Below are 26,230 nucleotides of genomic sequence, written 5' to 3'. Positions count from 1 at the left end.
TCCCCGGTCCTCGGCCCGGTACCGGGCCGCGAAGCCCACGGTACCGGGCCGCCGGCAGCTGCGCCTGCCTCCCTCCCCCACAGCGAGAAGGAAGGGAAGAGGCAGGTGCGGCCGCCAGCACGCCAGCGATGCAAACGCACATGCGTGCAGTTGCCACGCATGCGCGTTTGCATCCCCTGGTGGCGAAAACATGCATGCACGGCAACTGTGCACATGTGCGTTTGCGCCTCCTGGTGGCGAAAACGCGCATGTGCGGCAACTGCATGTGCGCGTTTGTGCGGCAACTGGTCCGTCAGCTCTCTCCTCACCCCCGGAGGCGGTCCCTGACCTCAGAAAGGTTGGGGATCGCTACTCTAACACACTGGAGTGTATAGCATAGCTTGATAGGGGGGTTCTTAATCTGGGCTGAGGGGAAAGCCATGGAAATCACCATTTCCTCTGCACTGTTGCAGAAGTGAGGGGAGGATAGAGGAAGGATGGGGATGTGAACGCCATTCCTATTCTGCTTGCCGCTTCTTTCATAACACGTATTTGTGTGTTCTTGCTGTGGATGCAGCCACTCTTCCTCTGGCCCTCCACTGGAAGTGGGGCAGGGTGGGAGAATAATCTTTTCCAGCTCTGATGGTTGCTGGCCAGCCATTAATGTGTGTTGGAGATGGAATGCCCACAGCCACCAAGAAGCATTAACAAGCACTACCATTGCTTTTTCCCATGTAAGATAGACTGTGTCATAGTTAGCAGAGGCCAAGCATATGGGACACAGCCGTGTTCAACATCAAAGCAAGCCCCAATCTCATTACAGGGTTTTTTTCCTGAGCTGTAAAACAAGGATGCTGCAATACAAATGCTCTTATACTGGCAGTGTAGAAACCATCTTCTGTATAACTTAACTGCTAGAGAATGACCTGTGGTGGCCAATTGTTTTGTTAATGAAAGTAGGTATTTAGTGTCTTTCCTTTAGGACATACTTCATATTGTGCTTCAGGAAAACAGGTAGGGGTTGTACAGTAGCTGGCCAAGGAAACAGAATCCTGATGTTTCAAGGCAGTTAGATGAGTGAGGGAATGGGAAGGCTTCAGATTTGTACTGTTTTACTTTGGGGGAAACCGATGGCAGCTCAGACACGTCATCAGTTTGGGTTCTTCCCTGTTCACCTTATATTTGCCTACCTAACCATAGATTTGTTTCAGGTTGTTATTTGCACAGCAGTCAACTCTTACAGCTTGTTGTAGTGATTAGGAATGTGGACTTCTAATCTGGCGAGCCGGGTTTTATTCCGTGCTCCCCCACATGCAGCCAGTTGGGTGACCTTGGGCTTGCCACAGCACTGGTAAAGCTGTTCTGACTGAGCAGTAATATCAGGGCTCTCTCAGCCTCACCCACCGCACAGAGTGTCTGTTGTGGGGAGAGGAAAGGGAGGGCGAATGTAAGCGCTTTGAGCCTCCTTTGGGTGGAGAAAGGCAGCATGTAAGATCTAGCTCTTCTTCTTCTTCTGAGCAATATGTATGTGTTTGCAAATGAGCATATACAACAAAAACCTTTTGCTGTAAAAAGAAGCTGAACAAATAGCCCACACTAGCATCAGTGGCCATGGAATCTGCAGAGAAAGAGTAGGCAATGCAATGTATGAAACTTCTGTTACGGGAATAGTGACATACTGAAGTTTCCATTCCAATATCAACCAACCAGCCTACTCCCATGTCTCAGCTAGGAAAGACTGAAACTTTTAACATGAATGAAAATTTTGGAACATCCCCCACTCATGACTTTTATTTTGGTTGTCCTTTTCCTTCCTTCCCTGCTGGTTAATCAGTTAAAATGTGTTTACATGATAATTACTTTGAAGTTGCTATTTTGTACAGAATGTTTTCAAGATATGCTCTGAAGGAAACAAAGGGGAAATTGATACAGGAAGGGATTTACATTGTACGGCATTATTTACATATTTGGCCACATTATCAACCAGAAAACAATGCTCCTTGCTCAAACAGATAGCATCCTCTGAAGATCTAAAATTGCTTTATGGAAGAACAATGGATTGTTGCCCTGGTAGCTTTAATGTCCCAAAACACACTTGCAGCTCAGAGGAGAATTAGCTACTGAGACAAATGTTTTCTAAAAGGCTTCTCTGAAAAATTGTCATCATTCTTTTTAATCAGGCAAAGCAGCAGCAGTTCTGAAGGATTGGTATGGGTTTTGATTACCATTTTCCCCTTAAGTGCTGGGAAACAAATTCTGCTAAGCAGCCAGAGTTGTGCAACTTTCTGACCTGCCTGGCTAACAATTTCATTTTATCAAATGGTGGAAAAATCTATGAGAGGCTCAGCCATACTCAACTTAGTACTGACCAACAGGCAAAAGCTGGTGGGTGGTGTGAAGGAGGGGGGCCAAGGGAGTTTGTAGTCAGATGTGTCTGTTAGACTTTCGTAGGGTGGACTTTAATAAACTCAGAGACATGATTAGAATAATGATGTGGACAAAACTTCTGGAAGAGAAAGGAGCAAATAATAGGTGGGCTATCTTTAAATAAGAACTATTGTAGGCTCAAGCCATGATTATTCCAGCACAATGGAAACATGGTAGGGGATTCAAGAAGCCTATTTGGGTGAACACAGAACTTCAGGCAGAGCTAAGGAAGAGAAAGAAAATGTTCAAGAAATGGAAGGAAGGACAGAACTCTAAAGAATAGTATCTGCAGTTTACTAGGCACTGTAGGGCAGCTATCTGTAGGGCAGTATACTGTCGCCTTGCCTATTTAACTTGTATGCGGAGCACATCGTGAGAAAGGCGGGATTAGAGGAGTCACAAATTGGGATCAAGATTGCAGGGAGAAATATCAACAACCTCAGATATGCAGATGATACCACTCTAATGGCAGAAAGCGAAGAGAAACTAAAGAGCCTGTTGATGTGGGTGAAGGAGGAGAGTGCAAAAGTTGGCTTGAAACTCAACATCAAGAAAACGAAGATCATGGCATCCGGCCCTCTCAATTCCTGGCAAATAGATGGGGAAGAAATGGAGAGTGACAGATTTCATTTTCCTGGGCTCCAAGATCACTGCAGATGGGGACTGCAGCAAAGAAATTAAAAGACGCTTGCTCCTGGGGAGGAAAGCTATGGGAAATCTAGACAGCATCCTAAAAAGCAGAGACATTACCCTACTAACAAAAGTGCATTTAGTCAAGGCTATGGTATTTCCACTGTGTCTTACATGACAGGGAATATATAGCCAAATATATTTTAACCAAATACAACCAAATCTGTTACACAGATGTAACATAATTTATTTTTGCTATATATTCCCTGTCATGTAAGAAGATCATAGTCTGACGAAGGGTGCTTGCACTCGAAAGCTCACGCCTTGAATAAATCTTTGTTGGTCTTAAAGGTGCTACTGGACTCTGATTTTATTGTAATCCATGTCTTAGTTACATCTAGACTGGACTATTACAATGTGCTCTACTTGGGGCTAACCTTGAAGAGTGTTCCCAAACTAGAGCTAGTGCGAAATGCTGTGGATTAGTGGTTGGGGCCAGATACTGGGAGCACATGATCCCCAATACTACAGAAACTATCCTGGCTACAGATCTGCTTCCAAGTTCAACTCAACGTGTTGGTTTTCCCTTTAAAGCCCTACATCATGGATTAGGACCAAAGTTTCAGAGGGACCATCTTCTCCCATATGTTCCTGCCTGGGAATTAAGTTCACAGGAAGTGCCCCCCAAACTGTCCCACCAATCAAAGAAACTCATCAAATGGGCACATGAAAGATGGCCTTTTCAGTGGCAGCCCCATGATTACAGGAAGTGTAACTGGCCTCTCCATTGTCAGTTTTCAGGAAGCACTTAAACACAGTACTTATCACTTAAATACAGCATCATGCTCATCTGAAATTTCAGTTTATTATTTTTAGTTTTAATAACAGCAATAAAGGAGAAAACAAAGGTTGTTTTTCTCAGTATCAATGGAAATGTCATGTGTTATATTCTCTATTGTGAAACTATACAGCTCAGTAAACTGAAATTCTTTAATTAACCACATCCTTTTCCCTTCTCTTTCCCCTGCATAACACTCAAAGCTTCTGAAATAACAGTACAACTCAGTCACTAGATAGGATGGTTTGTAACTGAGCCTATGTCTGGCCTATGTGTGTCAGGTACTTTACCACAGTAAGGAATTTGCAAGCTCTCAGGCCTCGATAATTGCTTTAAGTTCTGGTGGCATCAGTGCATAAATCAGGCCAAAATATATCTGGTATAACACATGTGATAGTTGTGATAGTTGTTTTTACGTCTGAAAGTGATTTAGGAGACAGAAAGAAAGGGTTCAGTACCCTCTCCTCCCTACCTGATATTTTTCTGCCTTCAGGTTACTCACTCTGGGAGGGGCTTTTCCTTTTAAAGAAAAAAGGTAATCAAGCTATTGTTCCACATGTTAATTTGTGCATGTAGTGTATAGCTTAATTCTCAGTTTCAATAAAGACAAGCAGATAAGAACTGGAATTGGGTTTACGTGTCTCTGGACTGAATGCCCAACCATGGACAATATATCTGTAACTCTAAAATGACATTCTGTTTCCTCAGATATAATAGGTAATTTAGAAAAAACAGGAAGAGGGTTGATTAAACCTTCCAGAAACTCTGCAATACCAAGAAACACATTCAATCTGAACTGAAATTTAATACTGACAGCATACAACAGCATAACCTGGTGTGGAAAAATGCCCCAGAAGGGGGGGAGGGGGTGATTGAGCCATGTCATTCCTGATGATACCTCGCAGAAAGCTGGCCTATAAAACCGAGGGCCAGGTTACTGTTCCCCAAGCTGAAGAATTCTGCCTTGTTGTACTATGAGCAGCCATTGTTCACATGAAGACAAGACTTGCAGATGAACTTCATCATCACTGTTGTTACGTTACTGGTATAGAGACTACAGCTAATCTCAGGGTCAAACTAGTCATTTTACAGTCATTTAAAATGCCAGAAAAGCCTGATCCTGATTAGGCCCATAGTGCCTAATCAGGATTAGGCACTGATCCTCTCCCCCCCTCCCCTAATTTTCTAGTGCCAAAATAACTGCTGGGGGGCATTTTGGCACTTGATAAGGCATAGGGGACAGGAGAGTACCTCGGCTTACTGTGCTGTGGTCCTCAAGGCATTTTAAAACTACTTTGGAATGGCATCGTTGTAATTGTGGTAGCCATGAGGTCTAGTTGTGTCCTCAGATTCATGGGACTAGAGAAGTCACTCAGTGTGAAGCAGTATACAAGATGGCTTACAGATTTAATAAGGCTAAATCCAGGGAGAATCTTCAGCATTAGTTGGTACTGAAACTGTCACTGGTGTAACTGAAAATAAAGACACTTTGTAGTTTCAGTCCCCACTGTGAAGTTCGGAGCAGTCTGTAACGTTTCGAAATTCAAGAGAAGTAAGGCAGTAGAGAAGTCTCAAGATCCAAGCCTGAATCTTTCCTATTTGTTCAACTGATAAACACAAGAAAACTCACTGGCCCAATGAAATTACTCAGTAGGCTTTTTCGGCATTTTTACATCATCTTCTATTTTCTTCAGGGCATCAGCCATCAAGTTGCAAGCTTTCTTATGCTTCTGCCAGTGCTGCACCTGACACTCTCTGCAAAGGGGAAAGTGACAAACATGGAAGGTTACAAAAATACATGAACATATTACTTGGAATTCAGAACAGAAGATGGAAGGACAAGTCAGGAAGGTGGGGACTCTGTGACCACTTAACAACCCACGACACCACCTGGGGATGCTGAATATACTGCAGGAGGGCTCCTTGAGTTCTAGCCCTTCTTAGACTGTAGTTTGGCAGATTGCTTCTGCCTCTGTTTTTATGTCACATCTTAGAACCAGTGCAGTGCTTTTATGGGCAGAAGGATTGCCATATGCAAAGCGTGAGTTTGTCTCCTCTTTTATTGTAGCATGAAACACTCCCCCCCCCCCCCCCCCCGACAACACCAGGGAGAAAATTACACCTCATGGGAGGAAATACTTCAGTCCATAGAAATGCTGTGCTGGATCCAAGATTGCTTCAAGATTGTACTGTTACATGTTATTCACCACCCTGAGCTGGCAACAGAAAGATGACATAGAAGTTTAATAAATAATAATAATAACAATAATAAGTTACTGGATGTAAATGATAGATTCAAATGGGTCTGAAGTAGCACAATAAAATCAGAGTCTAGTAGCAACTTTAAGACCAACAAAGATTTATTCAAGGCGTGAGCTTTCGAGTGCAAGCGCTCTTCCTCAGACTAAGAACTCCCTACATGACAGTGGGAATATATAGCAAAAACTAATTCTGTTAAATGAGTAAACTGTCACACATCCAAATACAACCATATGATAATTCTTTGCCAAAACAGCCATTCAATCTCCTGGAATTCAGTTGTGGTTCACAAAAACGTAGGAGATATAAAACAATGTCAGTGATCAAAGGCTCCCACCCCACCATTTGTTGGTTTGCCCCATCTGTTACCATAGAAGTGTGAAACATTCCTGTAAATGAGAACAATTAAATTTCAACAAAACTGTTAAAAAAACTATGTTGATCAGAGACCCACTAATATTAATTAACCTCAGCAAATAACTTAAAAACCCAGAAAAGTTTTTGATCTTTGATTTATGAATGGGACCACTTGAGAAATTCTCGGCTTCTGCCAATGTTCTCGTGCCCATGTACACCTAAGGAGAAAATACGTTATCCCTCATATGCCATTTCTCAGGCAGTGCAATATTTATTGCTACTTTCTATTTTTATAAAATTACAATGTACTGGATAAAAATACAGCTACAAAGAATGTGGAAGTTTCTGGCTATTTTTGTCTGGAATCGCCATCATTTGTTCTCTCAGTTTTAATTTAGAACCAATGGGTAGTACTGGCAATATAAAGTCACTGGCATATCTATTGCATTTGTTGACCACTCATCTTTTTCCCGGATCTGATCTGTGGCAATTTTTAAGCTTAAAATGCAGTTCTGGTCACAGCATGTCCGCTATGGACAATCCAAGTTATATTGAAGATTCATAGGGATACCAGCAGTTTATATATTTCTCCTTTTCATCTACTTTCAATGTAATTGCTTCCTGTTCTCTCCCAGCTGGTTGCACCTTTCCTCTAAGTCAATCATTAATTAGCAGTTCTTATGCTTGTGTGTATGTTAAGTACTCTTTTTCATGTTGAAGCCAAAACTGGTATTAATTTAAAAGCTGTGATTTTGTAATAAGAATTGAATAAAACTTTTTAAAAAATGAGTAATGGCTTTGGCTGCAAACTGGAAAGCAGTAGTTAATTTTTACCCCAGTGATACCTTGATCATTGCTGATGTATGCATGACTAAGAGAACAGGAAGTAAATAATTAAGCTGGAAAACAATGGGGAAAGGTGTGAAATTTTAAGGAAAACAGAACCTTTGCTGAAGATAATTTATTGCAGATTAAACATATAGTAAAATCTTGCCTGTGTTGATGAGCATTGTTGGATTCATAAAGGGAAAACAGTACTATATTAAGTGATTTATACAGTAAAGCATCCTTATTGGTTTAACTTAGAGTTGATTGTAAAGTACAGCAATACAAAAGTGTATTAGTGTAGACATTACCTCCAATTAAAATCCTCTCTCACTCATAAACCACTGTCTTAGACAACCATTACCTTTGGTCCCCCATTATGCAGATAATTATTAGGATGACTACAGGGATGACTGGCAAAACGGGTGTGATTTGGATTCTTTGGAAGAAAAAATTACATAAATGCCAAGAGTTACTATTAATACAGTATGCTTCAATTTTGATGTCTGGACAAAACTCCTGGAAGAAATTAATTACAAAACAAACATATGATGAATCATTTGGTGTATCCGACAAGCCATACTGTAAGTCAGAGGTAGTCAACCTGTGGTCCTTCAGATGTTGATGGGCTACAATTCCCACGAGCCCCTGCCAGCGTTTGCCACCTGCCTGATGCTGCCGTCACCTGCCTGATGCTGCCGCCGCCACCCTGGCCATCCACCAATACGCACACACACACTGGCACACACAACAAACGCTGGCAGGGGCTCATGGGAATTGTAGTCCACCAACATCTGGAGGACCACAGGTTGACTACCTCTGCTGTAAGTTACAAAGCAATATTTGTATCCAGTCAGCCTGACCAGTAGGTGTCTGTATTAGCTGAAAACCAGTAAAGTGTCCTATAGAGCAGTGGTCCCCAACCTTTTTATCACCGGGGACCACTCAACGCCGGGGACCACTCACCGGGGACCACTCAATGCCTTTTACTGAGGCCTGGTGGGGGGGGGTAGTTTACTCCTCTACTCTCAACCACTGCCCTAAAGCTCTCTGATCGCTATGGTAATGTTTAAACATCCCTTCAAAATAAGATACAGACATACCACAACAATGAACATAAGGAACATTTTATTTTCATGGAAATTTTAACTCATGGCAATGACAAATCAATGGGAACCCTGAGCTTGTTTCTCTGTAACGAGATAGTCCCATCTGGGAGTGATGGGAGACAATGACACCCAAAGTGTGTTGTAAAGGGCCGGGGGGGGGGGGGAGAAGGCGTCCTTCGGGGCCCACCTCCAATTAGTCGACGGACCACGTGGTCCACGGCCCACAGGTTGGGGATCGCTACTATAGAGTTCATGGCAAAGGCTTCAAAGAGATGGCTTTCAACAGTCCCAAATCATTACCAACAACTTGATGTTCTACATAATCTACAAGATAATACCAGTTTGCTGTGCTAGGTGCATTTACCTTCTGCAGTACCATTCATTCCGGCAACGGGAACAACGTTTTGCTGCCTCAGAACCACACACTGCACAGTTGGGTTTTTCTGGGATGAGGGCTTCTATTACATCCAGGTTGTATGTCTGTGCCCATCTGATTTAAGACAAGGTAGGCTTCAAAAAGAGCCACAATAATAGACACTTATATTAAGTACTCCGTTTTTGCCCTCTATCATATGACGGATGGAACTTTTATAACACATACTGAGATAATATCTAGTGTACTTTAAGGAAACTGATAACACCTGGTGTCCCGCTGAAATGTATCCCCGTGGGAAACAAAACAGCGGTGGATTAATTCCGCTGTGCGAGGGGGGGCCTATGGGGAGGCAATCCCACCTTTCTGCAAAATAAAAATGAATGCCCCAGTCCACCGCACAGTGCGGCAAAGAGCTGCAAAGCTGACGGGGGCAATCTTTGCCCCCCTGTTCCACTGTAGGGCCTGCTGAAAGACAGGCCCTGTTGGCCGCCACAGTGGCTAAAGGAACACAGATTTTCCTGGGCCAACTGAGGGCCTTTACTGTGGCAGGCCCAGGAGGGGGCCTGCCCAGTGGCGGTGTCATGTGGAAGTGGGGATTTGCCCTGCTTCCATATGACCACCCTCTTGGCCTTTTCCGCCCGTGCAGAATTGGCCATATTAAGTTAAAGTAATACCATATACACTTTATACATGGAGTCTCAGTGTGGTGCCCAAGCACACCATGATGCTCACTGACACCTTTCTGGGTGCCTCTCGAGTGCTTTTAGAAAGTGGGCAAGACCAAGGATCTTTATCGTATGGCTGGAGGTAAGCTGTGGCACCCATTGTGTGACTGGCTCTGCTTCATGTGACAGCTGTTTTATGTCAGCCATTTAGTGATTGTGCCCACCATACTGTATCAGAATTCCAAAGGTACCCACAGGCTCAAAAAGCATAGGGAATCCTTGTTTTATACAACTACTAGCAGAGAAGCCTGCTGCAGTATGCAATGCAGTGGGAACTAGTGGGGAAGACTTTGGGGCAGAGGATTGGGGGGGGCATCAGGTGGGTGGAGTGGTATCTTCCATGGGATAGTGGGCTGCCGGTGGGGAAGGTAGCGGGTCAGTGTTGGGACAAGGGGGGGGCAGGATTCGTGCATAGTGGCAGGTAGCAAATGTATGGGCCCTGTGTAGTGAGTCGGGGCAGGCTGGACAGGCGGGTGCGGCAGAGTTTGGAGTGCAGGTGGTGGTGTGAGCAGGATTTTTGGGGGGTGGGGGAGGCGGCAGGCGGGAGGAACGTGCTCCATGGCACGGTTGTCTCCGTGCAGGACAGCGAAGGTAGCAGGGCAGTGTAGGGTGTGTGTGTGAGTATTGGTGGATGGCCAGGGTGGTGGCGGCAGCATCAGGCAGGTGGCGGACCTTGTGGTCCAGGGGGGCTGTGCAGTGGGGCGTGGGGCATAGGTCATGGTGTTGGCAGCTGTGTGAGCATTTGGGGGTGGCAGTCAAAGTTGCTGCAGTGTTTGAAGGGGCGTCTGATGGCATCCAACTGTTTCAGGTCAGCGGCATGGCTACCTGTGGTGGGTGGGCGGTGGTAGTGTCCCTCATGGTGTCTGTGAAGGGGTGTTGGATATCGAGTGGCAGTTGGGGCTTGGTGGCGTGGTAAGCCGCGGTGCCTCCTGGCCTCAGGCTGCTCGAGTGGAGCAGGGCGGCAACGAAGCGTCACGCTCGGCAGCCAGGCTCATATGGAGGGTGGCTGCCAGGCAGGTGAGTGGCTAGGCAGGGAGGGCGGGTGCTCTAGGGGCTGGCCCAATCAGGGTGCTTCGCTGGCTGCTCCCTGATTGGCCCATATTGGAGCTTGGACAGCCCGGACATCTCCACCCACCGGAAGTTTCAGAAATATATAAGGGAACCATAGATAAGGATAGGTTGCATATGAAAAGCATCATATCACAGACAAAAACTCTGTTCTGTTAATTGCCTACAAGATAAACCCTGGCAGCAGACACTCGAATGAAGCCTTACCTGCAGGCCTGGCTTCTCAGTTCCTCCTCTGAAGGGCTGAACATATTGTTTACCTGATGTTTGGCAATTGCGTGCCATTTTCCAGAGTTCTCTCTGACAACATGATCCCAGATAACAGGAACCTGTCAAGACAGCAAAGAATGAAAGTTGTTATTTCTCTTGTTACATCAATTCCAGTATAGTAGTAATTCCTAGTGTAGCTCAAGACCATCTGGAGATGATAAGTATCAGAAAACAAGCCAGTCACTCAGTCTCAGCCTAACCAACTGCACAAGGTTGTTGTGAGGCAAAAATGGAGGACATGAAGACAAGGTAAACTGTTTTGAGTCCCCATGGGGAAGAAAGATGGAGTATAAATGAATAAATATATAAATGCTAAACTGATGTGCCTGCTATCAGAAAATTCTTCATCTAGATGCTACAAAGCAACAACTCAGTAACTGAGCAAAAAGTCTGGCCAAGAGCAGCTGTGATCAGGCTCCAAATGGAAAGCTGCTGTTTCAAAGGCGCTGTCGCCTCTGCTGAGTAAAAATAGCAGCCTACAGACTGAGAGCAAGCTGTGCTCTGGGAGGAGCATGAGGTGGAATAAGTCTTTTTATCACAGCTTTGCATGGAGACAGTGCGGAAGTTTATAGCTTGCTGGGAAGCTTTCCTTGCCAGTGCATGTAGAAGATAGCTGTAGCTTGTTCCTAATTTCAGGATGCTAAATTTCAATCAGTTATCAATGGAAATTAGAAGACTAGAATCGACATTTCGGGTTTTACACAAACGCACAAAGCTGGTTTAACAATTTTTAGTTCACTCAGCTTTTGCATTTTTTTTTCATTTTATATATCACTGCCACATTGCTGGAGCTTTCAGTGTCTTTTGCCGCCAATTCATGCGCCTCATTTCTCTATGGCTTCCGTACATTTGCCTGTCATGACCTGCATTTGCCCAGGCTAGCCCAATGTGGTCACATCTCAGAAGCTAAGCAGGGTCAGCCCCAGTTAGTATTTGCATGGGAAACCACTAATGAAGTCCAGGATCCCTGTGCAGAGGCAAGCTACAGCAAATCACCTCTGAGTATCTCCTGCCTTGAAAAGCTTATGGGATCGCCACAGGTCAGTTGCCACTTGAGAGCACTTTGACTCTAAATGTTTGGTACAGAGAATAATGCTCATATCTGCCAAAAATATAAAGAAGAAGAAGAATTGATTCTTATATGCCGCTTTTCTCTACCCGGAGGCTCAAAGCGGCTTACAATCTCCTTCCCTTTCCTCTCCCCACAACAGACACGGTGTGAGGTGGGTGAGGCTGAGAGAGCCCTGATATCACTGCCCGGTCAGAACAGTTTTATCAGAGCCCTGGCAAGCCCAAGGTCACCCAGCTGGCTGCATGTGGGGGAGCGCAGAATCAAACCCGGCTCGCCAGATTAGAAGTCTGCTCTCCTAACCAATACGCTAAAATGGCTCTCTTTACCTACAGAACCTCTCAAATCCTGTAATCCTGATTCTATTAGGAATATTAAGAATCTAATTAATCTAACTGCATATTTTAAACTAATGTTTCTATTTACACAGACTGAGCTTCCATTGGCTATTATCAACTTCATTAGAGTAGTGGATTTCTTAGCTGTTAACTTCAGCAAGCTATTGTGGAATGTCTATGCAAGACTCCTTAACAGGACACTCATAACAAAGATTATGCATGGAGGAGGTCAGGGTCCAAAAAACAATGTTACTTTCTGCTCCTACTTTAAGATACTGGAATCCCTGTTGACGCACTCACATTTCTGAATCCTGATCTGTGTTCTCCAATATACAGGAGTTTGAGGACTGCTGCTCTGAGGTCTCTGATGGAATGGAGAGGTTAGCACACTTACTACTCCTGAATTTATTCAGAAATTTATGTCAGTCAAGGGCTAAACAGAGATTCCAGTTATTTCTCACATTATAAAAGCTGAAAGAAGCACTGTTTTTGTACCTTGACTTCCACCTGTTTCATTCTTATTAGTGCTCACACTTTTAAGAGTTCTTACACAGCATTCCACCAAGTGATTTCTGTAGCTTGCAACTAACAGTTTCCCTAGCATCAGATGAAATAATAACAGATGAAAGTTCATCCTTTGAAAATAAAGTTGGTCTAAAAGAGCAGCTGGATTTTCTTAATATTTTTTTCTAGATATTTATACATTCACAGATGAATAATTCATAGCTGTCATTGATATCCAATTGCTGTCAAGCTATCATTAGACAGAAATGTAACTTTAAATCATCAGACTACAGGGTTCCCTAAATATGTCAACTATTTGTGTTCCTGCCTGAAAAATGAGTTCTGTATGCTACAAAACCATGACCATGTCACCACCTCAATTCTATTATGAATGAACTAAAATTAGCTAATTTCTGCTTGTTGCAACCCCCTCTCAGCTCAGGAACTCCAAGGCAACCAGAATATGATAGAGAATCCTTAATTCTAAATATACACTGCTTAGATCTAAGTATCTACAGCTGACAATAACATAAGCCATACAGATGCTGCTTTATACAGGATGCTGATTAAAGAGCACCGTACAAAGCTTCAGTTTTCTGATCTGACAGTTGAGAAATGATTATAATCTCATTATCTGTTGCACAAATCTTATGATGACTGACATTATACTAGTTGGAAAGCCTGACTATTCTTTTGTTGTTGCAAATGATATGAAAACTCTGAAGCTAGAAAGGGAAGGCTCCCCCCGGCTCCCCCTGCCCCCCCCCAAAAGCAAAGGAGGGAGGGATGGAATTATAGCATTAGTTAGCTAGAATCTGAATCTTGTGTCATGGAGATGGACCTGCTGATGGGAGTGGGGAATACCACAGCAGAAGCCTCATATCAATACAAGTATGTACCAAAGTTGCACAGTCAAGATTAATGCCCTTTTAATGCATGTACTTTCTAATTATTTTACCCCAATATTGGATGTACTCTTTCCAGAAACTTTGGTGTGAATGGCTATTGTGGAGTGGCTATTCAATTTAAAATGAAGTAGAATTGAGAAAAAGGTAAGAATGAACTGGTTAAGGTCATGTTGGGTATACCTGCTCTAGTATAAGATCCTTCTTAGGTGGACCAGGGTCTGTCACTGCCAGATGGCTCAAAAATCTCTGCATGTCCAAAAGATTGGGGAACTGGTCAATGACGACATCAGTCAGGAAGGCACGGAGCTAAATTCAGAAATTATGTTAAATATGAAGGGTAAAATGAAACAGCTTTACAGTTTGACTCATACTTTTTGCTGCTTAAGCAAAAAGATGAATTTGGCGTTAGCCAGTATCCACTGCTCAATAAACAATATAAGAAGTAAAAGTTTACCATATTTGGAATAATGCTATCAGTTGAGAGAGCTGTGGGAAGCTTGTAACCATCATCGCTCTGTGCACAAAGGGACAAATTTATAGCCCTTTTGCTTCCAGCTGAACCAAGAGTCTGGCTATCAGACAATTTCACTGCCTTGAGAGTTTGGATAAAAGAGAGCAGCAGCAATGTCTACTCTCACCTGATGCTGCCACTCTGTTGCTCAACCATCTGGGCAAACTAGCCAGTGGCAACTGTACTCAGGAACAAGGATCACCACTACTTACTTGTCCACTCATTTATCTGCCACTGATCTCTTTAGGGAGATCACTTTCCCCTTGCCCAGAGGGAGAGATGCAAGTGAACAACTGGCAGCATCTACTCCCAAGTGCCGCTGCCATTCATTTAGATGCCTCTTTGAGTGGAACTGGAAACTGGAGAAACAGCTGCTGTCACTTCACACCAACCTATCTGAATGCCTGCCTTTCTCAGGCCAGTAAATATCCCTAATACAGCTGCAACCAGCTGCCACTTGCTCTATGACAACAGAGGAAAGAAAAGGAGTGACATTGCCACCACCACCACCACCACACCAGCAGTTACACATATATCAAATCAAATCAATCAAATCAATATTTACAGTATTTGCTGGCGTATAAGACTACTTCCCCCCCTGAAAAACATGCCTCCAAGTGGGGGGGGGTCGTCCTATATGCCAGGTGCACTTCAGTTGGGATAGACATAGCTGCCCATAGTGGCCCATAGTACTGTAATGTAATGTAACAAACTCTATATTTTGAGTGGAAATGTTGGGGGGTCGTCTTATATGCCCAGTCGTCTTATACGCCGGCAAATACGGTATTTATGGTCATTCAGACCAAAATTCAAATACATGCAATTAAAAACTAAAACAATTTAAAAAGAGAAAAAACAGTAAAAATAGTATAAAAATTTTAAAAGATCTGACAATATAAAAACTTTAAGATGTTAGATTCAATATTTAAAACATAGTTTAAGTTGCCAGTGACAATTGGCTCTTTGTACTTTTGAAATTGGATCAGAGACAAATTTTCTGATCCACATACATAGTACGCAATTTCATGGCGGCAGTGCAAAATTTAGCTGTGCAAAGAGTTATTTGCCTATCTTTGCCTATTAAGAGAGGGAGGAGGTTCAGGGAAGAAAGGTCTAGCTGCTTTGACACGTACAATATGCTGCATAGTGGTGAGTTGGGGGCAGTGGAGAGCCCTCCCAAGACCCCCCAAAAGTTGCCCAATTATGTCAGCTCCTGAGCAAGACTTATATCTGTGGAAATCTGCTGTACACCTGCACACTGTTGGCCAGTCTTAATCCTGAGACGTGGGAAAAAAGAGAAAAACAGCTTTGAAGTTCACTGTATGCATGGTTTTTCAGTCTGAGATCTTCCTGTATAAACAATTTCCTCAATAAAATTCCAAAAGTTTAGTGCTGTTATTCATTTTGCACAGTGTGCATTTTTTTCTTCCAAGATAGTATCTTTGATGCAAAACAGTTTTGAAGTATTCACAGTGTAGTGTTTTGTAACTATATATTCTCAGATTCACATTCATCATCTTTGTGATTTTTTGTGTAAAATGTGGTTGTACCTGTTTGCATTACAACATAAATCTTTTCTCAATACATGTGCCTTTTCTTTAATCCTTTTACAATTTTAAAAAAACCTTTGAAATCTGTATATCCACTGTATTAATGTTTCTACACAGCAGTACATGTTTAATTAGTTTAAAACCAATTAAACAGCAGGATAGCAATTTTCCTACAGCATACTGATCTTTTCTGCAACAAGGTTATTCATCTTATCTTTCATAGATGAAGTGATTACTGCACTATTATCACTGAGAAGCTAGTTGTGGGAATATTGTGTAGTGACCACATAGTGCTATGAAAAATCCCTAAGAATCATTGAAGAATTCAAGTCTAGGGTTATTCAGTGCCCTTATCTGGAAGTATGCCCCACGGAGTTTAATTAATCACATTACAGGGTTGACCACTGATTATTCATCTAATTTGCACTGATTCCTCAGTTGTAAATTACCAAATCCTCAACATGGGTTTCTTTAAGATAGCAAAGGAAGTATAAAAGCTATCACACATTGCTAGAAAATACCATTCTCAACATTTTTCTTTACATTTTTTTCTATTAAGTAACACACCAGATCTAAGGAACCAACACCTCCCCCAAGAGTGCCCTCAATTTAGAATCTCTCCAATTCATGTTGGCCAATTCATGTTGGCCCCACTGACTAAGCAATTAACATTTTAGCTGATCAACCTAATAATTATCTCAACAAGCAGGCAAGTAACTTTGAGCTCCTTTTTAAACAATCAATTCTGATAACTGAGACAGTAGTTAATTTGTTTACAAAAATTGACCAAATAAACCTTCATTTGACTGAATTGAAGGAGGCAGTATACAACCTTAAGGAATTCCACTTAAAGGGACAGAGGAACAGTGTTGAGAAAGCAAATTACCCAAAAGTTAAAACAAAATCTCAAGATACCCTCCCCAAAGGAAATGCTAATCAGAAAACCGTTCCCTCAGTGCTCCCTCCCAGTAACCTGCAATTGCATATCAATAATACAAAAAACACTCGCAGGCTCCAACGAAATCAGCTGGCTATTCTGGTGGGAAACCTCAGAGTAAATTACAATAAGTGGAATTCTAAAAGAGCCGTGCTTAATTCCTTGACACAAATTCTCCAATGCAAAATAATGGAGGTTAATATAGACAACCTCCACTGGTTGCCAAGTGAGAATTTTTATAAAAGGCTGGTCATCACATTCAGACATAACAGGACTGTAACCATGCTTACGTGCAGGAGGGAACTGTTCGTCAAGTACCAGATTTTCTTAACCAGAGTGTTTAAAGACTCTGTTTGTTCCCCTCTATGCAAAGTAAAGTCTAATCAACAGGAGACAATGAATTTGGTACCAACTTCAAGGGCATCAATGAGAAAGGGTAAAGAATTACAAAATAGCTCTGGGCATATGACCTTGTTTACCAAAACAAACAATAAAGAGGCAAGCTCACAACCAGGTATCCAAGCTCTTCGAAAGCATGACCAGACCTACAGCTAGAAAAGCTTGGAAAAGAGCCAAATAATGTTAAGAAGTAAAATCCGGACAGTCATCAATCAAGTGACAACGGGAGATGACAAAGGTGGGGCACGAGGAAACCAGAATCAAGATTCACCGGCAAGAAGTCATCTTTCTGCATCTTTCGACTCAATGCCCCCACTGGAAACATCTTACTGTTCAGAAATGGAAGTAAACCAGGAGGAAACAAAACCTCCAACAGATGCAGAAGCTGCTGGAGTATCTATAGTACAACCCTCCCTTCCTCCTAAGGACAAAATGATTCAGGAACCATCAGTAGTTAAACTCCAAGGAATGTTGCTCCTCCAGGAAGTGGAGTTGGATCCTCCTGCCCTACACAAAGTGTTTCAGGAGAGGCAAGTACAATCTATGCCTAATCCAAAATACTTGGCACAAGAACTGCTTGAGCTGCAAGAACGGAATGAATCGGGAGGGCACGACCAAGTAAATCCACAATCTATCTTTGAAGGAGAAAGTAGACAGGTACCACTTTTGATTGATCTGGACTCTACGAGCTCCTGACGCCAAGATAGGCCCATCTCCCACAGACCAACCAACCCACTTAAGCTATTATCTTGGAATATAGCTGGCTGGTCTAGGGTCCTCCATAGGATAGAAGAGATTCCCTTTTTACACCATCCCTGTGACATTATAGCTCTCCAGGAAACGTGGACAAAAGCCGATCTCGATTTTGATGGATATTACTCCTTCAAGCTGGAAGCAGCGCAAGGACAAGGCCCTGGGAGACTGAAAGGTGGCTTGGGTTTCTTGGTATCCACTAAACTAAAGGCAACATGCACTCCCCTAAATCCTTTAAGCAATCTGGCTTTTGGTATTCTGGTAAACTGGGGAGCCAGCAAAATTTTGATCTATAATGTCTATCTCCCTCCCCAAAAGAGGGTTATGGACATCAAAGCTGCTTGGAAAGCTCTAGAAGAATACATACTTGATACCAGTCTGGATCATCCATCAGCAGGAGTCTTGGTCGTAGGGGATTTAAATGCACGTATTGGACCAAATGATCAAACTTTGCGAACCAAACACAAAATAACTTGGATCAGCAATGAGGAGGGCGCAGTAAGCCACTTCCTTACCCGTGCTTCCAAAGATAAACGCTCCAACCAAGCGGGGGTTCTACTTGCCTCGATGGCTCATAAATTAAACCTATCTGTATTAAACGGGTCAACACCCGGAGACCACCCTGGAGAATTTACATACTTGGCAGGAACAAGAGCTAGCACTATTGACTATATGCTGACCGATGCAATTTTTGGCAGGTCAGTTAGTGACTTTCAAGTGCTTCCATACTTAGAAGGGGATCATCTCCCTCTTCTCCTTCATTTCTCTCCCCCTGACCAACACTTCCAATATGAACCTGCGTACTTTCCCCAAATTGCTCTAATGGAAAACACTGGTTGTCGGATAAGGTGGTCCCCGCAACTAGATGATTCGGTAAAAAGAATGTTAGTCTCGGACAACTTAAAGGAACTGCGCAAGAAGCTTCTTGTGCCCAGTTCTTGCCAGAACCTTCTTTCCTTGTATGCTGAACTCACTGACAAGTTGAAGCCTGTCCTAACCAAAAAAAACATCCCACATAGTCCGACAACGGGCTATTTTGGCAAACCTTGGTTCGATAAAGACTGCATCAAATCAAAGAAAGACCTAACAGCCGCTTACAAACGGTATAATGAAAACGGAGCTGGGTCTTTGAATAACAAGCCTTTACAAATTCTAAATCTTAAGAAAAAGCTCGTAAGAAGAAAAAATACAGTCTTGAGCTCTGGCAGTCCTTAATACAGTCTGTGAAAAATAAGAACACCACTCTCTTTTGGAAACTGACCTCAGGGGTGAAGTCAAGTGGCAGAATGACTACTGACCTATGCATCCCCCCACAAAAGTGGGTTACTCACTTTCAAAACCTTTATAACGATTCTTCAGAAATGAACCAACCAGGCACATTGGAGGGGCTTCCTGAGTGGCCTCCAGTCACTCAAAATGAAGTAAAATCACTTATTAATCAGCTAAAGGGAGGCAAGGCCCCGGGGCTGGATGGGATCCCCTCTGAACTTCTAAAGAATAATGAGGAATGGTGGAGCCCAATATTAGCAACTCTTTTTACATCTATTAATTCCTCAGGTCATATTCCCAGTAGTTGGCTGACAGCAGTGGTTGTACCTTTATATAAGACTGGCAAACGAAGTGACCCAGCAAACTATCGCCCTATCAGCTTATTGAGTATTCCCAGTAAATTATATGCCAAACACCTACTAGAGAAACTCTCGAGTTGGAGCGAGCAGGAAGGGCTGATAGGGCCCGAACAAGCTGGCTTCAGAGAAGGTGCCTCCACTATCGATCACTGCTTGACTATCCAACACTTAGCAGAAAAATACACCTCTGCAAAATCTGCTCTCTACGCTGTATTTGTTGATTTTAAAGCGGCCTTTGATTCCATCTCTAGATCTCGCCTCTGGAAGAAATTGGAGAACACCTCTATTGACAGACGGCTTCTTGCCCTTATTAAATTATTATACCAGGGTACAACAATAAGGGTCAGATGCAGTAACCAAGGCCACCTTATCAATCCCATTAATGTTACTAAAGGAGTTAGACAAGGCTGCATCTTAGCTCCTACTTTGTTTAATATTTACATTAATGGTATAATTAACTCATTCCAGGACAAGGAATTTCATCCCCCTAGTTTAGCCCATCGTCCAATTCCTATTCTCCTTTATGCTGATGACGTAGTTTTACTTTCCAGAACTGCAGTAGGACTCAAAAGAATGCTAAGGAGGCTTAGCGGTTACTGTAAAGAAGAACAACTACAAGTAAACTACAAAAAAACAAAGGTCATGATTTTCGGCAAGAGGACCAAACCAAAAATTTGGAAACTAGACAACTGTAAAATTGAAGAAGTTCACAGATTCAAGTACCTGGGAATTGTAGTACAATCTTCATGGGCTAGGACTGCGCACTGTCAATATGCTGCTGAGCAAGCCCAAAGATCGGCTAACAACATTCTCAAATTCTATCGAACCAAGGGTAAATACTTTGTACCAGCAGCCCTAGAGCTCTACAAAGCCAAGACACTTTCTCAGCTGCTTTATGGCTCCTTCTCAGGAACCCCAACATCTAGTGTTATGTTACTGGAAAGGGTGCAGTCAATATTTCTAAGGAAGATCATCCAGCTCCCTAAGTGCGTATCAAATGTTAGAGTGAGATTGGAAACAGGTATGCAAAGTGTGGAAGACAAGATCTATGTGTCATCGATCCTATATTGGCTGAAGCTAACCTATGACCCAAAGCGATTGTCTGCCTTGATCTTAAGAGACAACTTTCAGCCAATTTGGCTAAAACTGTGAAATGCAAATTATCACAGCTTGGCTTTATGGAACAACAGCTAGCCTTCATACAGCAAGATCAAGCTAAATCCATAATTAAATAAAGGGTCAAGGACATCAGCCGGCAAAGGGATCTAGCCAAAACACCAGAATTTCTGTGTCCAGATAGGATCCGATACACGCTTGTTCCAGCTCCATACCTGTCAGACCTAGAACTTATCACCCATAGAAGGGCCTTCGCCCAAGCAAGATGCTCAACTCTACCCACTGCCGTGCTGGAGGGGCGCTACCAAAAGAAACCCCTTGCTCAGAGACTCTGTCCCTGTGCCAGCGGATCGATAGAGTCAGATGAACATGTGTTTCTGTTCTGCCCCATTTATGACACTATCAGACGCACCTTTATCCAGCCAATTCTGAACACTTACCTGAGATCTTCCACAAAGGAGAAAATCAAGGTACTGCTTCAAGACGCAGATAAGCAAACAACTCTCTGCACAGCTAAATTTTGCACCGCCACCATGAAATTGCGTACTCGGTATATGGATCAAAAAATTATTTATGATCCAACCTTATAAGTACAAAGCCATTTTTTTTAAAAACTGGTAACTTAAAGTATGTTTTAAATACTGACTATGATGTCAGACTTTTAACATTTTTATAGTATTGGCAGTTTTCCTGCTTTTTGGATTGTCTTGGTTTTAACTGCACGTATTTGGGTTTTGGTCTGAATGACCGTGAATAAATATTGATTGATATCTCAAATAGAGCTGTAATTAAGACTCAGGTGTGATAGCAGACTATCTGATTGAGCACTGCTCATTCCTAAACATGGTTCCTACTATAGCTCTAAGTATTCAAAAGTAAATGCTGTAAACAAAATGGATATCCAGTCTGCATGCTCTTCAGTCCCTTTACCTTCAGCAGCTGGCTTTTATTGAAGTTATCAAAATTGTACTTGCGCTGGCATTCTGCATTCAGGAGGAGGTTGTAGAGTGCAATCCATACTTGTCCTTCCAATTTAGTCATCTTCATGCGGTCTTCATGAGGCACCACATACCATCCCCCATTCTCATACTTCTTCAGCTTCCCTAAGGAAAACAATATTATATCTATATCTATATCTATATCTATATCTATATCTATATCTATATCTATATCTATATCTATATCTATATCTATATCTATATCTATATCTATATCTATATCTATATCTATATCTATATCTATATCTTTGCATGAGTGTTCTTTAAAAACAAAGTTCAGCAGAGGAAAAAGCAAGAGGCCAACCCCTGCACGTGCACACGCAATAAATCAACATGAAATGAAGTAACATGAAAAATGAACCCATAATAAAGAGAGGCCTGATTTTTTGCAGAAATGCAAAAAACCATAAGCCAAAAAAGGCGCAATAAGAACACTAATAAGGAAAAACTGGTAGCAGGATGTGGAATGAGGTACAGATTGTACATCTTGAGGCATTTAGTAAAGGAAGATTCACTAAAAAGGCATATTGGACATGATGTCAGGCATTCAATATGCTGACAGTCCAGAGACAGAAAGGAATAAAGTGTGATTAGTCCATCCTGACATCCCAAGCTCAGTCCACAAACAGCAGATTATCCAACCTTCACAGCCAACAAAGGAAAGATATCAAGAGTTCCTTTAACTCAATCTTCCTGCAGCTAAACAAAGAAACTGGAACCATAGCAGTATTCACTGGCTCAACTAGATGTTGGAAACACTGATTCTGTCTTGACTGGGGCATTATACCTTCTTCAAAGCAGCTCCATGGACAATGTTCTACCAATTGCACCAAAAGACATGGAAAGTTGTGGGTATTCAGCATTCTTGTCACTGCACTTACTGGCAAACTAACAAAGAACAATGCAAAAAAAAGAAAGAAAAGAAAAAAGAAGATACACTGAGGAAACCATTTTTATGCAATACAGCAGTTAATTCTTCAAGACTTTATGCAAAATGCAAGTGACAAAAATTATGACCTCGGTTGCAGTCACCAAAAAGGGAAGAAACTTGTAAAACAACCATATTTCCATACCCAGTGTATCAGGATTGGTACACACATTTGCTTTAGTGAGTCTGACCAAAACACAAAAAGACCCATGAAAGTCACCCTGCTTCAGACTGTGGTACATTCAAGATTTTTAGTAATGATGTTCATGCCAATCTTCAGCTCCTAGTGATATACTAACCCACTAAGTCAGAAATGTTGCCTTGAAAACCTTTAAAAGGATGAGACTAACAAGGTAAAACAAAATAATCTTTTTCCTTCATCCTCTATGAACATAGTCAACATACCTCTCTATCTGATCTGTGATGAAACGGAGCACAGACAAGGCTTTCAATGAGATATCAAACTCCATCATCTCTGCTTGCTTCTTTAACTCCTGAAAGGAGAAATAGTCAAACAATGCCTGATTTGATTTTTCAGATGAACTGCTAAGGCATAAGCACCACTGTTGTCAAGTGCCTGTGATGAGATCCCTGTCTGTTAAAGTTGGCTTCCTCAAGGCCAAAGTAAACAATACATCTAGCTACGTCCTGTTTCTAATAATCAGAAGGTAAAAGATTTGAAGGGAGATTGCATAAGGAGAAATGAATTGGTTGGCAACCCAGTCTCAATTCTGTTTTTAAACAGCTGAGTCACTGATAACATTAAAAAGTAACATACAATTAGAACTCAATTATATATATCTTCTTTAGAGATAACTACAAAATGATCTGGTAGAACAACTGTGTGTTTTGCTATTCAGATCCTTAGTCATGCTAAAGTCCTGGCAATTGCTTCTCCGAGTGAAAGAGAAAGCAGGACAGATAATATACATTCTTTTCCCTAGCTTACTGCCATGATGGGGATTGAGACATGATTGAGCATAGAATGAATGAGTATAAAAGTATTTGTTTTTATTTACATCGTTTATATAGCATCTTTCTCCACAATGGGAATCCAAAGTAGCATACATCATTCTTCTCTCCCCCATTTCCCCCTCACAACCCTATGAGGCTGAAAGTGTATGGCTGGTCCTAGGTCACCCAGCAAGCTTCCATGGCAGACAGGGGATTTAGCCTGGTTTTTACAGGATCCTAATCTGACACTCAGAGCCTCTTGTGGCGCAGAGTGGTAAGGCAGCCGTCTGAAAGCTTTGCCCATGAGGCTGGGAGTTCAATCCCAGCAGCCGGCTCAAGGTTGACTCAGTCTTCCATCCTTCCGAGGTCGGTAAAATGAGTACCCAGCTTGCTGGGGGGGTAAACGGTAATGACTGGGGAAGGCACTGGCAAACCACCCCGTATTGAGTCTGCCATGAAAACGCTGGAGGGCGTCACCCCAAGGGTCAGACATGACTCGGTGCTTGCACAGGGGATACCTTTACCTTTACCTTTAATCTGACACTCTGACCCTTGCATTACATTGGCTTGACAAAATATAAACTTTGAATGATGAAGTATAGCACTGGAAGGATAGCTGTGGATAAAGCAGTCAGTTGGAGGTTAACCTGAAATTGGGCAAGTTGCATTGCTTCAAGGAAGAGATTCTGCCAGATACATAATAATTAGAACAGTTTGTTCAGTTGGAGCAAGACACAAGGTTAAGAAGAGATGCCCAGTGGAGATGAAACTCTTCTGGGAAAACATCTGCATTTTCCCAAGGACTTTTTCTCTCTTATGGCTATGAAAAATTAGTGCATGCATTCTGGAAACTAACGTGGATTCTTTGGATCTTTGCAGATAGGATTTCCAGGGCCCCTCCACCCTACCCCACCCACCCTCAGCAGTATCACATGAGGCTCAGACAGTAGTGTGATGGGGGCTATGTTTTGCACTGTATTTTGGATCCAATTAAATATTTGTGTGAACGAGAACCATTCAGATTTCCCACCGTAGGTGTTTCAAAGTCTTGGGATAGCCCAGAGTTTGTTTTTTTGAACCAAAAGAGGAAAGCGGCAGGACAGGAAGAGCGTTTACCCACCCTGGCGGGGGCATAGCTTAACTTCGTGCCCACTGCCAGGAATTTTGGGGTGATACTGGATGCCTCCCTTCCTATGGAGGCCTGCGTCATGGTAGTAGCCCGCATGGTGTTTTACCATCTGCACCAAGTGAGGCTACTAGCACCCTACCTCCCACCAGACTGTCTGGCCATAGTGATCCATGCAACATATAGACAGGACTTCTGTAACTTGCTCTGTGCTGGCGTACCATTGTCCTTGACCTGGAAACTCCAGCTGGTGCAGAATGCAGCTGCTAGGGTCCTCACCAGGACACCTTGGAAGGCCCATATCCATCCTGTGCTGAGGCAGCTGCATTGGCTATCAGTTATGGCCCAGATCAGGTTCAAGGTTTTGTTTTTGCCCTTTAAGGTCATCCACAGCTTGGGCCTGCCTATCTGAGAGACTGCTTTTCTGCTTATGACCCCTGCGGGGCACTTCACTCTGTGGGTACTAATCTCTTGGAAGTCCCTAGCCCTAGGAAGATATGCCTGGCCTCAACCCAGGCCAGGGCCTTTCTGGTGCTGGTCCCAACCTGGTGGAATGAGCTCCTGTGAGAGCTGAGGGCCATAATGAAGCTATCATAGTTCCACAGAGCCTGTAAAATGGAGCTCTTCTGCCAGGTCTTTGGTTGAGTCCAGGAATAAGATCTATGAGGCCCCCCCAGGCTAAGCATTTACGTCTCGCAATCCCCCCGCCCCCCCCGAGGTGGATGGCTGCTGGGTAGGGAGGGAGGTATGGGACTATGGCGCCATTTGGGTTATGCTTATTTTATGGGGAGGTTTTAATGGGGTTTATATGATTTGTAATCCGCCTTGAGTCCATGGAGTGTGGCAGGCTAGAAAAAGAATGAATGAATGAATGAATGAATGAATGAATGAATGAATGAATGAATGAATGAATGAATGAATGAATGAATGAAGAGGCCAACTGGAAATAGGAACCCATGCCACCTGCATTGATGTAGCATTCTGAAGATCCTCAGGGTGAGGCTTCTTCTCATGTAGTATCTTTCCACAGGCACTTTGAGCTGCTAGGAGGGTCAATTTCCGATGGCTGTAATCTATCAAGTCCAGAATGGTATCCTCTGCGGATTCACAGATTTCCTGTACAATAAAAAATGCTTAATTTGCAGAAGGAATATAAACCATTTTTCAAAAAGGTTGCAACGTAAAGGTTTAGGGAGTCTTTTGGTCACTCCTCAGAAAATCTGTCTGGCTCTTCTAATATAGTCCATTAAAACGCATAGTTCATCTGCAGTGATCTAGGTCAGCAGTCCCCAACCCCCAGGCCGGGGACCGGGACCGGTCTGTGGATTGGTTGGTACAGGGCCGTGGCTCCTCCTCGTCCTCCTCTCCGGCTGCTGCCTCGGGGGCTGCCCTGCCACTCTGCTGCTGGCTCACCTTTGGTGCTCTCCAGTGGCCGCCATGGCTGGGGCTCCCCCTTGGCATGGCACTGTGCAGATGCTGCTGGCAGCGCCCCCCAGTGGGCTTCGGGTAGTCAGGGGCGCCAGCAGGAAAGCAAGTGGACCAAGGGCTCAGGCGGCAGCGACGTCCCTCAGCAAAAGACTACCCCCCCCCCCGGTCCTCAGTAAAATTGTCAAGCCAAGACTGGCCAGGTGATAAAAAGGTTGGGGAC

The 26,230-nt window shown here is 43.1% G+C and overlaps 1 protein-coding gene across 3 annotated transcripts in view; it reads right to left on the bottom strand.

The window, feature by feature from the left end:
- Positions 1 to 3,881: 3,881 nt before the first annotated feature.
- ZMYND10 (zinc finger MYND-type containing 10) overlaps positions 3,882 to 26,230 on the bottom strand; it is a 31,854-nt gene continuing 9,505 nt past the window's right edge. The window contains exons 5-12 of one of the 3 annotated variants that reach the window (XM_077325948.1): positions 25,546 to 25,698; positions 22,908 to 22,996; positions 22,362 to 22,462; positions 21,507 to 21,679; positions 13,863 to 13,988; positions 10,801 to 10,922; positions 8,789 to 8,914; positions 3,882 to 5,629 (exon numbers count right to left, since the gene is read on the bottom strand). In XM_077325948.1, the coding sequence (XP_077182063.1) occupies positions 5,518 to 5,629; positions 8,789 to 8,914; positions 10,801 to 10,922; positions 13,863 to 13,988; positions 21,507 to 21,679; positions 22,362 to 22,462; positions 22,908 to 22,996; positions 25,546 to 25,698 (1,002 nt within the window). In that variant the 3' untranslated portion in view covers positions 3,882 to 5,517. The remainder of the gene's footprint in view (positions 5,630 to 8,788; positions 8,915 to 10,800; positions 10,923 to 13,862; positions 13,989 to 21,506; positions 21,680 to 22,361; positions 22,463 to 22,907; positions 22,997 to 25,545; positions 25,699 to 26,230) is intronic. The other 2 variants (XM_077325949.1, XM_077325950.1) reach the window with 2 other exon arrangements.

Source organism: Paroedura picta, chromosome 3, assembly GCF_049243985.1.
Source record: "Paroedura picta isolate Pp20150507F chromosome 3, Ppicta_v3.0, whole genome shotgun sequence".
In the NCBI taxonomy this organism is placed as follows: Eukaryota; Metazoa; Chordata; class Lepidosauria; order Squamata; family Gekkonidae; genus Paroedura; species Paroedura picta.
The sequence above is the reverse complement of the archived record's forward strand: the minus strand, read 5'-3'. Positions and strand labels throughout refer to the sequence as shown.